Source organism: Glycine soja, chromosome 12, assembly GCF_004193775.1.
Source record: "Glycine soja cultivar W05 chromosome 12, ASM419377v2, whole genome shotgun sequence".
Taxonomy (NCBI): domain Eukaryota; kingdom Viridiplantae; phylum Streptophyta; class Magnoliopsida; order Fabales; family Fabaceae; genus Glycine; species Glycine soja.
In genome coordinates this window covers 5,831,106-5,844,979 of record NC_041013.1, presented here as the reverse complement: position 1 = coordinate 5,844,979, position 13,874 = coordinate 5,831,106, and the positions used below count along the sequence as shown (strand labels likewise).

Here is a 13,874-nt window from a genome sequence, read left to right as displayed (position 1 = left end):
CCAATTTTACTTCTAATTAATATTTTATTTTTCTCTTTTTCTTTCAGCTTATTTTAACCCAAAAATAAAAATTTACAAAGCCAGAGTGCCTTGCACTGGTAATATATAAAAGGTCTGTGTAACTATTTTCCATTTATTCTCTTTCTATTTCACATACGTTACCACCATCGTTAGTGATGTGTAATTAATTTAACACTTCAGTTTATAACTTTAGCAATCTTAAAATACAGATAGGTTGTACAAATGCATAGTACTTCAGATACAAATGTACCCTAATGCTTAACTCGAGTTGAAAGACAAAGTACTCCAGTAAGAATATATAGTACTACGTTGGACACACAAGTCAGAACTGTGATTGTGTAAGAATAAACATTACAAACGCGCTTTGTCATCACACAAGTTCTTCTGTGTATGAGCTTAAGGTCGAGGGAAAGATAGTAGAGACAAAAACAAAGTACTCAACATGTGTCATTCAAGTCTGAACTTCACTCTAGCACTAAATAATTTACAAGATTAATTCAATTTGGTTTCTGCACTAAATAAGAAATAAATTAAATCGAATTAAATGCATACCTGATCCTGATGTGTTATACAAAAATTTAGGACTTCTTTTTCCCTCCAAATTTGACTGTCTCCCTTTTAACCCTTTCATTTTTATGTTCAAGTGGGAAAAAGCAGGGCACGCGAATTGGATTTTCATACAAATGACCAATTTATGAAAGAGAAAGCCAGGCAGTGAACAGTGTTGTCTTCTCCAGTAAGCACTTTCCATGCGATGGCTTGGTCATATGACACGTGGCGTCCCATCGTCGACATGCAGATTCCAGCTGGCAGATAAGCAAATCCCTGATGGAAGAATACACAATGCAGAAAAAAATTCAGCCCTTTTCAAAATGAGAATGTAGTTGTTGTAACTTGAAAACTTTGTGATCACTAGAAATTATCACCTGCTCCATTAACTTGGCAAAGTCTGTACACAATGCCTTGCGTCCAGCCTCATCAAATATTTTATCCAATGTGATGTCTTGTAAAGCTACTAGAGTTGTTTCCAACATGTCAAGGCCAGCTTGATTTGCAAATATGAACACTGGCAATGGCTGCAATATCAAGGGGAGAAGAATCACATTAGTCTCATGTGATAAGAATTAAAGGGCTATCATAAAAAATAACCCTCCCAACTTCCTTTATGAACAAAAGGATTGATATCACTTTGAAATGAAATGAATTGAAATCACACAAGCTTGCTTGCCTTCAGTGAACAGCATAGAATTGCATCCTGATGATGCCACAGTTGTTTCAGCATCATGTCACCCACAAGAGAATCAGATCTCAGTAAGTCAGACCCTATATAGTAACTGATTTTGGAAAAACATAGGGGAAAAACCGTATTAGATATTTCCTTTCGACAATAAATATGAACTAGAATACTTGACTAAATAGCATGCTTGTATTAACTACTGAGATGAAAATGTTAAACAGCTAGATAGGTAGACTCGCCTATAACTTTGGCAGATCCAGTGAGCTAGTGTAACAGCCTCTGGAGAACCAGGAGAAAGTTTAGCTCCAACAGATGGGCTTATACCAGATGGTGATATAGCCATGGCAACCCTCTGCACGGAAGAAATCACACTGCGGACATACTGACGTGCCATGACTGCGACATTGTCTTGCAGACTGCTGTCGAAAGGGAACTGGAAGGCAATAGTCAACACTGATCGAGTGTTTTGACTGGATGATGCATCTGTGCCAGCAGTTGTTGCAGGACCCACTTCAAAACCAGATGTCAAATCCAGGGTCCGATTTGTAGCAACTTCCTTTTTGTCACCCTATAAAACAAGAACAATGTAATGTTACAGAAGGGGTACACATGGACAACGGCAACAGTAGGTCCACTCTTAACTAGCAGATAGAACATTTTCAGTTACTGTTTTGAATTAAAAATCCCCAATTTTAAGAGTGTATTATATCTTGTGTTCTTTTGGGGGCAAGTGAAATTTAGTAATATGAACTTTTTACGTCATTACATGCGCTAAGCTTGAGTGAAGATGTAAAGAGCTGAAAAAAATAAAGCATGGTAGAGATTATAGAAAGCAAAATACAGAGGAACAAAACTTAACTGGTTTTGAATCTAATGGGATAATGCGGAAACCAGAAGGAATCAATGGAGCATCATCGGGGAACATTTCATCAATTGGAGCAAATACAAGCTCAGAACAAGCCCCCACAGCATTCTCATCAATCCCACTACATATCTGCAGAAAAGATAACACAAAACACAAAAGAGCACCTTAGAACCTACCTACCTATATTAATTATATTCGTTCATGCATCATTTAAATGCATAGAAAAGAACCATAAACAAACGAATGCCAAGAAGGCAGGCAACAATGCGTTGACAGGAATGAGCATAATTATAAGGCAAAGGTTTCAAGTAGCACTTTAAAACTAAATTGAAGTTGTAACATAGAAATCGTAATCTAAAGATTGAGGTATCTTTTTATGGTATTGTTCAAAATCTGAAATACTGCAAGATATACTAAAACCATTCACATCTTTGATGAAAAATAATTTTGTACTGAAGATGACAAATTCACACTTGATGTGACACAACTTATGCAAAAAAAGAATTTAATACAGCTTCTTAACAAGCCAGAGGCATCACCTGTAAGAGATGAATGTCCCTAGAAACAAAAGCATCTTCTTGAGCAAGAGAGTGACCTTCAAGCCTAATAACTTCCAGCATCTGTAGTGAAAATACAATTTTATCAGTAATGTTGCTTACAATTACAAATGTCCAAAAAGATCAGACCATAAATTGCTGACATACTCTACTGAATAATATGTAAATATATCATATGTCAAACAAATCTTGGCCCAAAGCAAATATGCATCCTTCATCCAATTTTTAAGGGAATGCAAACCTACCTCTTCATGTTCAATTGTATGACCAAGAGGCATAATTATTTGACTGCCAGTAAATCTTGTAGGCCTCATCCCTGGATAGGCATAGGTGCCGGCTTTCAGTGATGCAGCAGAATAAGCATCAACATTGAAATCAGCCCACTCTGAGCGGTGCTCCCTCAGAAAACGAACCAAAACTGCAGGAGGGACATTCTGCACATAATATTCAACTATAACATGTTAGATAATTGAAGAATTATCTATCCTATTAAAGCTGGGATCGAGTTCCATATGTACAAAAGTATCAAAAGAAATCTCTCATGGCCAAGATTTCTTTCAGAGATCAAACCCATCAATTGCCAGTTTAGCTTGTTACCCAATACCATGTGATGCAAACAAATGCTAGCTACAAAAATGAAAAGCAACTACAAAGGTATTTTACATAATGTATCCTCATCTTACAATTCATTAAAAACTAGCATTTAATATATATGAATTGGGTTCTCAAGACTCACTTGAAGCAACATAGAAGCTTTTGCACAGAGAATTCCTCCAAGGAATGTAAGGGAACTTGCTGGGTTAGAAGTGCCACTCAAATTCTTGGTTGAATTAACTGCAATAAATACATCCTCGGCACCATCACAGTTCAATACAGTCCACCCATCATCATTGAATCCATTTACAGCGTCATTGAAGCCTCTGTAAGTCAAATGCATCAAATTTCAGCCAAAAAACTCATTGAACCAGAGATGATTTTGCCAAAAAAAAAAAAAATCCTAGAACAGCAAGCTGAAATGGCCTCCAACAAAACTAATTATTTCATGTGGCTACCTGCTCAATCTCTGGCTGAAAGTCCGCAGAACAGCAGGCTGCCTACCCAATCCGTAAACCACCTCACCACTTGTTTCCTGAGCTATTTGCCTGATATAGCGAAGCGCCTATCACAAAAGTCACCAAATTAATAACTATCTTGGTAGAGAAAGGCACAGAACATGGGAATCACATTAAGCTGGACAGTCTAACATCTGTATGTCAGAGATTAAATACTGAAAAACATTAAATGATATAATACTGGATTTGCTCAAGATTGTGGTTCAGTTTGCACATTGTTCACAATAGCACCACTAGTCCATCAAAATTTGACTTTAAATCCCAATTTTATTTTTTGACTTAACAATAATGAACTTACTGCAATTGTCATTTTCTGAGCAACCACCTTGGATGATTCATAAAGTGGCCGCAACACTTCTGGCACACTCCATGCCTAAAAGAAAACAATAAGCAAATTAATGTAAATAAGGAAAGGAAAAATATGCATTAGCTCAGTGTTAAGAAACAAAACCTCCAGATTTAGGTGGTCCACTATGTGAATGATTGACCCTCCACCCTCACATGGTCGGATTAAGTAGCCACTAGGAAGTGTTTCAGCTCTTACAAACTGAGCAGCAGCAGCTGGATTAGGGCCTGTTCCAGAACCAGACAGGGACCTCTCACAAACCTGCAAAAGTAGAATCAGAAGGGAAATAAGTCCAAAATATATTACATTACCTCCCCGTCAAAGAATAATTTATAACAAACAAAACGCAACAGTCTTACAGATAAATTCTAAGAATCTATATAATGCATCAAGAAGAATTTAAAGCAAAACACAACACGACATTCTTACATAAATTCTATGAATCTATATAGTGCATCAAATGACAAAACATGCTCACCACAAGACTACCATTTTCCAAGCTGGTGGTATATCTCAGAGTCCAGAAATCCCGGGCAGGAGCCAGTGTTGTTGGAGCATATGTCTGTAGCAAATTAAGTATAATCATAGGAACAAAAAAAAAAAAAAAACAGAACCAACAAATAAGTCTTAAATTTGAGGCTCACCTGCGTGTAAACAAGTTCAATGGTTCCTCCATTTCCAGCAGGAAACATAGTAAAAACTTCTAGGCTCCGACAGTCACGGAACCAAGATGGACGATCTTTAAGGATCTCTGCAATCTGGTGAAAATCAGGCATTCAGAAATTCAAATTCCAAACAGATTCCAGACATTAACTGGCATACCAAGATATGACAAAAAAATCCAAACCATACTTTTACTTGGTGAATTTACCTTCGTAGGTTCTAAACTAACAAGACCACAGGCTCGAGCTGCCACTCCACTGCAACTTTGTGAAATGGCAAAGATCCCAACCGAATCCGGACCAGGCTGGCAAAATAGAACTTTTTTTTAGATGAAGATATAATTGGCAAATTCAGTAAATTCAAATCAGCACCGTATCACAATGAAATTCACAATAACTATCCTCTAGATGCCAAAGGTCACCAATTTCTTAACAAATTCATTGCAAGGAACAGAAAAAAGAAACCTTCATCCCAGGCATCTGGACCCAATCTACAGCAGTTCCTGTAGCCTTTGAAAGGAACTCTGTCAAAGTTTCCTCTGCAATTGATAGGAGTCTGCAAGGATCGCAACAGAAAAACAAATTTGAGTAAAACTTCACAAAAGAAGCAACTCCACTTCATGAAGCTCAGAATTACCCAGCAGGGTTATTAGCATCTCTCATGGTATGCTGAGGAGTGGTAACCACCGAATCACAACTAGCATCAGTAGTTGCTGCTGATGGCTGCAGGGATAAAAATAACATGAATAACAGCCCAAACAACCAAAACAAGTAGGACTCATAGTAAAAGCTACAACAGCCGTTAACATCAACTCGAGACCAACATGCAAGAAAAACTACAAAACAGATCGGTTCTTCTCTCAATTTCCCCACATTTAGTTCATTCTTTTCAACAATGTTTTTTTCTACTTAAGAGCCCAAAAAGGTGAAGAGTTGACAATCTGACAGAACACACACACACTTACAGTATGCAATTGCTGCCTCATAAACCCATTCTCACACACAAGCTGTGACACCTGCTTCTGCAACCGATCATTCTCCTCCATCAACAGCTTGTTCATTGCAGTGAGTTTGCGGTTCACAGTCTGAAGCCTAGATGCCTCTTTTCTCTGCTTCTCCCTACACCTACACACCACCCAAAACCCCACATCTAAGAACCACTTACAGAAACATGAAAGAACGAGGGGCCTTAAAGTAGTGTTGATTTGAGTGACTCACCTGCGGTTCTGGAACCAAACCTTGATTTGCTTAGGCTCGATGTTGGAGAGAATGGGGCACTCTCTGATCAATTGTTGCCTTCTCAGAGAACTAGGCTTAGGGCACTCAGCATAGACCCTTTCAAGAGCCTCAACTTGCTCGGCAGTGTACCTCACATACTTGCCAGAATCTAAGTGTTTGTCAATGCTTCCACTGCTGCTACTTTCTCTGTGTTGAGCCACAGCCATAGCCATGCTTTCACTCACTCACTCTCAACAAAGGTAACACGAGAAGGAGAAAATGAAAAAAGACAAGGTTGTTGTTGGTGTTGGTACTAGTGAAGGGTGTGCCTTTACATAAGAAAACTTAACTGGGGTAACGTTAAAGGGAGAGAGAAAGAGTAAGAGTGTGTATTTTAGTGCAACCACCGTTATTGGTTGTTTCTTCTTCTTCTTCTTCTCTACCGTGGAACCAGCTCAGAGAATAAAAAATAAAAGGGGAGAGAGAGAGAAAGAAAGAAACTCTCTTTCATTGAGAAAAGAATTGCAGCGAATGGCTCCAAAAATGTTAAACAGAAACGCTCGTAAAAGAACCAGCTAAGATAAAACCAAACCGAACCACAACCCACTCACTGCCCTTTTTTTTTTCTTTTCACTTGCAAGAAGTCGAAACCGAAAGATTGAATTTTTAAGGAACCCCACCTGTAGTTGTTGTCGTGTGTTGAGCTCAAATTGCGGGGTTTTATTGGTGTTTATGTAGAAGAGAGGAGAGGTGTGGGTTTGAAAAGAAAGAGAAAGAGAATGAGGGGATGGGCTTGAGATAGAAGGAAGAAGGAATAGAGAGGGGGGTTAAAGTTTAAGAGGGTAAAGAAAAAGAAACCCTAAGAAGCATAAACATGTTGGAGTTGAAGAAGGGAATAAAGTGAGTGAGAAATGAGAAGAGAGAAGAGAGAAGAGAGAGTTGAGAAATGAGAAGAGAACGACACGAAGATCGAGAAACATGGGAGGGACGTTTTCTTTATAATTTTCGGCGCATTTACGTCCTTGTCCCTGTTGCTGTTGTTCCTTTGATTTGACAGGATGGGACCCACTCCCCCATTGAGTCCTCGCCAACTCTTTTTTCTCATTGTCAATTCCAGACCGGAGTTCAATATCCATGGGATCCTCTAACATAATTGCTATTGCACAGAATATTTAATTAATCACAATTAATTTTGTATTTATACTAGTTTCATGTTTAGCAGTATTAATAAATTAAGAAAGGATCTTTTTAGGTGCTTTAAAGCATTGGTTTAAAAAATTGTTTATCAAAAATCACATAAAAATATATTTTTGTGCATTCTAATAAAGAGTTTCTTTTTTTTTTAACTAGTGCTCTTGCATTTGTTATTAAGAATTCAGAATTTTTTTTCTTTATAAAAATTAAGAATTTCTTTTGGTGAGAAGAAAAAAAAATGAGAAATAAGATAGATAAAAATATAGCATATGAATGAAATAAAATTTATTATCTTCTGCCAATTATTTTAAATTAATATTTAATGTATGTATATAAATAACATTAAATTAAATTAGCAAATTACTTTTAATTGTGCCTTTTTATCTTCTTGCAATATTACTTGCGCCATAATAACACTGGACAAAAATTATACGTATATTGTTATCAGCGGGAAAAAAAAAATATTTCGTGTACCACTATTGTTTTTTTCTAAGGTTAAAATATATATTTGCTATCCTCATTTTCATTAATTCGCATAATTTTTGTTCCCCTCAAATTTTATTAAGATATTTGATTCCTCTAATTTTGAAAATTGAGAATTGTAGTGAGTTTGTCAAATTTTATGTGTTGATCGTCAAATTAAACATTAACCATGTTGATGTGTAATACATTTATTAGTCATGGTCTTAATATATGTGTAATTAAAATTAATGACTCAAATTTTCAGCAAATGATATCTGGGTGACCTAACCTGTGGAAGAGCACGACCTCAACGAAATCAAACACAACATGAAGGCAATTTGAAACTCTATTTCTAACTTGAATAGCTTCAGCAAGGTTTCCTAACACATCTTCTTCTCCTCCTTCTCGATGTTGTTTCTCGCAAACCCATATTTTCCTAACCTTTCAATGACGAACCTTGGTTGTAGATCCAACTTTGTTTTCCCCTAACCTTTAAGTCATGAACCCTAGATGTAGATCAAACTTCATTTCCTCCCATAACCTTCATTTAGATAACCCTGATCAATCGAACTATAACATAGCTTCAGAAATTGCCAATTTTGTATGACAGTAATTCCAATTCTTAAAACTTACCCGTTAATAATTTTCCTTATGGTTTGAAATCTATTTTGTTTCACTATTTTCCCAACATCTTGTTGGACAATTTGAGTTTGTTTGATATGAAATTTCGTTTTTCATACTTCTTTTCAACCTTTATTTTTATTTTTATGTTGAATTAAATCAACTCGAATGAAAGAAGAAAACTTAGTAGTTAGGGATCAACCTATTATTGGCCTTGGTGGTGCTGTTCTTGAAACTTGAAAGAGACAAAGGTTAGCTTTTTTGTTGAACTAGTTTTGGTTTCTGGGCATGGCTTATTTGTGTGTGAAATCCAAGTTGCAGCCTTAGCAGTTAACAAAAATGTAGAGAAACAAGTGTGAAAATGGGACAAGGTTGCTCAGTATCAGATGTGTTAGCCCAGGTCAATGTTAATGTTGATGGTCAACACAAGTAAACTGACAAAGGGGTCGAAATCCTTAATTTTTTAAATCAGCGAGACCAAAGACTTAATTAAATTTTAGACGGACTAAAATTGTGATTTGTAAAAATAAAAAGATACCTTTTGTAACTAGTAGTTATTGAGTGTCATTTTAATGTATATATATATGTAACAAGTAATTATATATCAATTTATTTTTATATTAAAATTTGAGAACTTATTTTAAAAAGTGAGAATCTTCTCGCTCTCTTACCCTGTTTGGATATACCAAATAAGGAAGGATGACATCTGACTATATGAGAGCAGGAAAATGAATAGGTAAGAATATTATCATCTTTTGGATGAATTGACAAAGGAATAAAGAATTCAATTTATATTAATGGAACCTTCCAAAATCATTTGCCGAAACATGAAATTGAAATTGAGTAGAAATGCTTATAGTGATTTTTTAAAAATAAAATAAAAATCACAGAGAGTTTTTTCGTAACATAAAAAAAAAATGTTAAAACAAACAAGGGGTCAAAGGATTTTTTTTTTAGATAAATGTAAATGTTTTTTATTTGTATTTTCTTACAATTTCCTTTTTTTTACTCTGTCCAATTATGTCGATAAATTTTTTAAGATTTCATTCCTTTTTATTTACATTCATTGAAACAACACATCTTTTCTATTATGTTTCCTTTATATTTCTATCCATCTTTGTTGTTGTTTTTATTTTTAATTTCTTCCATCTCTAATTCGTTTCTCAACCAAACCAAGCTCTAATTAAGTTATCAAAAAAATTATCATTGATCGTTTTCACTCTGGATATAGTGAATTTTCTAAAATTCTAAGCTTATTCGTAGAAAGTAACAAATAGTGTTCTGATTTTTTTGTCCAAATAACCAAACAAAAACACTTTATAAAAATGTTTAGTTCAAAGGGAATCATGTTTATAAAGTGATTCAGTTCATTTTTTCTTACAATGGTTCATTTTGTGTTTAGTCTGACTCAATCAGGTTTCGTATTCATGTATGGTTTGGTTTTTTTTTTCAAAGAATCAAGTTGAATTAAATTATTTTACAGAAATAATTTTGTTTGAACTGAATAGTTTTCATAAAGTGATTTGGTTTCATTTTTTTTTCTCTCTCAAAATACGTTATTTTTTTAAAATTCAGTTTGGTTTAGTTTAAAAATGATTCAATTTAATTTTATTGCACATTCCTAATAGTAAATTAATTTCCATTGATAATTTCTAGTCTTTCAAATTCTATTTCGAAATTAAACCTCCATTGACCCAAAATGAAGATCTTAATGGTGTAGTTTGAAAATTTTGCATAAGATTTTAGATTTAAATTTTGTTGTTGTTACATTATAATTATCGAATTCTTGTCTTTATTAGTTTTTTTTCACATGTATTTTGTAGGCAATTATCAATTATGTTTGAAGTATTAGCGAATACTAAATGTAAGTATTTATCTTATTAAAAATTTAATCTTCAATACATTACATTATGACATATGTGAGATCAACCTTTTCTATTAAACACAACTCTCATTAATTCCCTTACAATTATTTGTGGCAAGACAACACTGCCTTTATAATTAATTAATATTATTAATCCTTATTGTTATTGTGACGTGACTATGACTAACACTGACTCCAAAACTTTAATCACCGTCAAATAAGTATCACAAACATATTCAAATGTCCTTCGAAACATTGAGTACTCTACCAAGCAACAACGTCATAGGTGTATGTATCGAAAAAATAAAAATATAGGAAATCATAATAAATATATTTTTGCATTTTTTAAAAATATATAAAAACCAAGTAGGCCATACATTTTCCTAATAACCTACTTATTTCAGTCCAATCTCTTAGAACATGTTGTTTGTATACACATTTATAAATGTAACTTGAAAACTTTCCAAAACAATATTTTGTAAGAAGAAAGAATTTATTATTTTTGGTTAAACGTTGGTTTGAGGAGTCTGGAGTGGAAAAATAAACATATTGTTACTTATACATGAAATTTAAAAGAAATTGTTGTCTAATTGGAAGAATTTATTTAGATTTTTCTTGAAACATATATAAATAAGACTCGTGTAAGTATTTGATAGAATCTATGAAAATACTCTTGTAAAATATCTTACAACTCAAAAATATCTTATATTTATATACAACTACAAGTTTATACTTTATATGATAAACACTTATTTAATAAATAGTCATTTAAATTATTTATTCAAACACATCATTAATGACATATAATGTTATTTACAGTATTACCTTAGTGTATGGAATTAGTATTACTTTTTTTTTACGGAAAAAAAAATTAACACTATTAATGAAAATATTATTAGTGACAAGAAAGATGTTTCGAACTTTAAAGCATATTCATTGTACTTAACCAAACAACACTTTCTGTCAACGGATATCTTATATGTTTCTTAATTATTACCTGGAAGGATAAGGGATTAGTTAATTTAAGTTTATCCCTATTACGTACATTGCAAATCATGGTCAAATTTGGAACTTTGGAGTCAATTCAATCAACATATTTATGCATCAAAGCTATGTTTACTCGTTACTTGGAAAGAAAACGGAGCAATATAAAAGTCATTCAGAGATAATGGAAATGGCAGTGTGGATATTCTTCAGGTAAGGTAAGGACAAATTCATATTACAAAATATGAGGGACCATACTTCCACTTCCATGAATAGCAATAAAATAATACACCCTAAAGTTTTCCAAAGTTTTTTTAAAAATAAAATAAAATGAAAGAACTAAGTTAAGAGAAGATAAAAATCAGATTGAAAATGAACCCTTTAACATGATCAGCGTTTCTCAAAGCTTTGAAGGCTTTAGTCAAGTCTAATTCCGAACCAAATTTATTATTCATCATTGAGTATTTTAGTTTTGTCTTTATTTTTTAAATGAAGTTGGCACTAGTAATCTTCCGGCGCCGACCACACCATCGGCGCACGTTAGTCATGATCGGTAAGATTTTGAGTTTTTTAAATATAAAAAAAGAAAAGAAGAAGAATTGGTTGAATATCCAGCAATAAAAGTAGGTGTGTATGCATTATTATATACAAAAAGGAAATAGAAAAATAATTTATGACGTGTCATATCTATGTTGCGACTGCTTTTGGCATGCGCGAAAAGTAGTGTCACGTGCTTCCCATAAATTCAATACTCAGATACAGCATATTGATATAATATAGGTATCGTATATTATCACTAGTTATTATTTGTTGTATTCGCATTATACTCAATAATTAATCCAACTTTTCTATTATTGCATAGCAAGCAACAACGAGATAACATAATTTTTTTGCTTTTTAACACACCAGGTCGAAATTAATCTTTTGAATACAATGATTTTATATTTGGGTAGCTCATGAAATATTTGTTGCTGTGAGTATGATCCTGCGTATGCTGATCCACCTCAGAACTGCCATACAGCAGACCATTTTTTATTTATCAAAAAAACATTCTTTTTTGTGTGTCTTCTATAAATAAAAAATGGGTTCTAGTTCTAATAACTAGTTGTGTGGCTTAACCAATTGAAGTTAGAGAGTCTTAGACTTTGTTCGATTGTAATGAAAAAAAGAATAAAAAAAAGTGTGAGGAAAGAAAGAAAGTGAAGAGTGATGTGAGATTATTTGATAGATATAAAGTGGGAAGAAAGTAAGTGATGTGATGTGATGAATAATAAAATATAAAAATATAATTAAAGTGTTTATGAAATTATAATTATATTCATCTGTCATTTTATTTATTTATTGTTTTTTAAAATAATTTTACTTTTTTGAAACAAACTAATTCTCAACGGGTTGATAAGTGCTAGGATTGTTTATCTTTTGGAAAGCTTTATATTTTTTTTCTACCATAATTCAGCAAAAACTATTTTTTATATATAAAATTATGTTAGGAAACATATTTATTAACATTCACGATAAAGAATTAACACTACAAGGAGAGAGAAGATATTTAATAGAATATGGTTGGCTGCAGTTATCTCAGTCTACCATATTTAAATATGGTTGATGCATATTTGAATATGGTTAGGGTGCATTGAGCTCTCTCCACGTGTTTCCATTCTCAAGACTAATTTTGTAAACATATCAATTTCTATTATCCTTCTTCACAAATTTGCTTAGTTTTGGAAAGAAACTTAATTGGGTGGACCCATATGTCATGTGTTTTGTACCAAATTTATTTATTGTAGATTTACACTCAAATGAATTGTGAAAATGTGAATTTTTTAACCTTTTCATCCATACTTTCACTTTCTTTGTCTTTCTATCGTTGAAAACGAACATAGCCTTAGATACGTAACTATGTTTAAATCTAAGAAGTGTTTGTTGTTTATATTAGTCTGGCTGAGTCTAACCTAATTCTAGCAATATTATTTTTAGTAGATGCAAGAGAATACTTACTGTTGATACGAAAAATATTATAAAAGAAGATATATACTTATTTACACAATAAACTTAATATGTGTTTGAGTGAATATATTTTAAAATATTTTTATTTTATATTTTAGAGAATTTAAAATATATAAAATTAATCGGTTATTGAAGAAAGGTCCTCTACTGAACACAAGTTGGTCTTGCTGTTGCTGCAGAAAAGAAGGGACCTCATGTACTGAAATCTAAATCCTGTTCATCAAATTAAAAAGTCAAACCCTCTATTTTAATAAACAAAGACACAAGAATTAAAACAAATCCTGTACATATAGACAATTCGGTAGTGGTGAATGAATTGACACCATATTAAAAAAACACTTTATAATACAAACACAAAAGAACAAATATGGACGCTAAAGAGCCTTTGAAAATGTACAAAATGACAGAAAGAAAGAGAGAAATTTTGACATGTGTATCTACATAGTTAAAAAATACAAAATAAATAAATAAAATATATAGTCAAGATCTTTGTTGGGATATGATAAGGGAGGGGAACTTAGATTGAACACGTCTCACTCTCAGTTTCAAAAAAGAAGATTTTTCCAATCTGCTCCATACGACTTTGCGTTAAATTCCATTGCAAGCATGCCAATGATAAAAACCCATGTGGAAAATAGGAATTGGGAAGAAGAAAAAAAGGTAGAAGAGAAAAAATTGACTTCCAACATGGGAAAAAAGCCCCTTCATGCTCCCATGGTGTTGT

At 33.2% G+C, this 13,874-nt stretch overlaps 1 protein-coding gene across 1 annotated transcript; it reads right to left on the bottom strand.

Moving 5' to 3' along the window:
- Positions 1 to 201: 201 nt before the first annotated feature.
- Positions 202 to 6,972, bottom strand: LOC114379826 (homeobox-leucine zipper protein REVOLUTA-like). Its single transcript, XM_028338594.1, has 18 exons — positions 6,019 to 6,972; positions 5,766 to 5,925; positions 5,438 to 5,523; positions 5,266 to 5,356; positions 5,010 to 5,105; positions 4,783 to 4,896; positions 4,617 to 4,700; positions 4,244 to 4,399; positions 4,091 to 4,165; positions 3,733 to 3,839; positions 3,417 to 3,600; positions 2,926 to 3,114; positions 2,663 to 2,743; positions 2,118 to 2,252; positions 1,498 to 1,826; positions 1,250 to 1,355; positions 948 to 1,097; positions 202 to 846 (listed from the first exon to the last, which is right to left on the bottom strand). Exons 1-18 carry the CDS (start codon positions 6,249 to 6,251, stop codon positions 697 to 699), a joined length of 2,526 nt encoding a protein of 841 aa, XP_028194395.1. The 5' UTR covers positions 6,252 to 6,972; the 3' UTR covers positions 202 to 696.
- Positions 6,973 to 13,874: the final 6,902 nt, after the last annotated feature.

Bases quoted from the DNA above. Each gene is read 5' to 3' on its own strand.
- LOC114379826 (XM_028338594.1), bottom strand. From the start codon at position 6,251: ATGGCTATGGCTGTGGCTCAACACAGAGAAAGTAGCAGCAGTGGAAGC. The intron at 5,524-5,765 runs GTAAGTGTGTGT...TTATCCCTGCAG, and splicing joins TGAGGCAGCAATTGCATACT to CCATCAGCAGCAACTACTGA. The intron at 5,357-5,437 runs GTAATTCTGAGC...CGATCCTTGCAG, and splicing joins GATGCTAATAACCCTGCTGG to ACTCCTATCAATTGCAGAGG.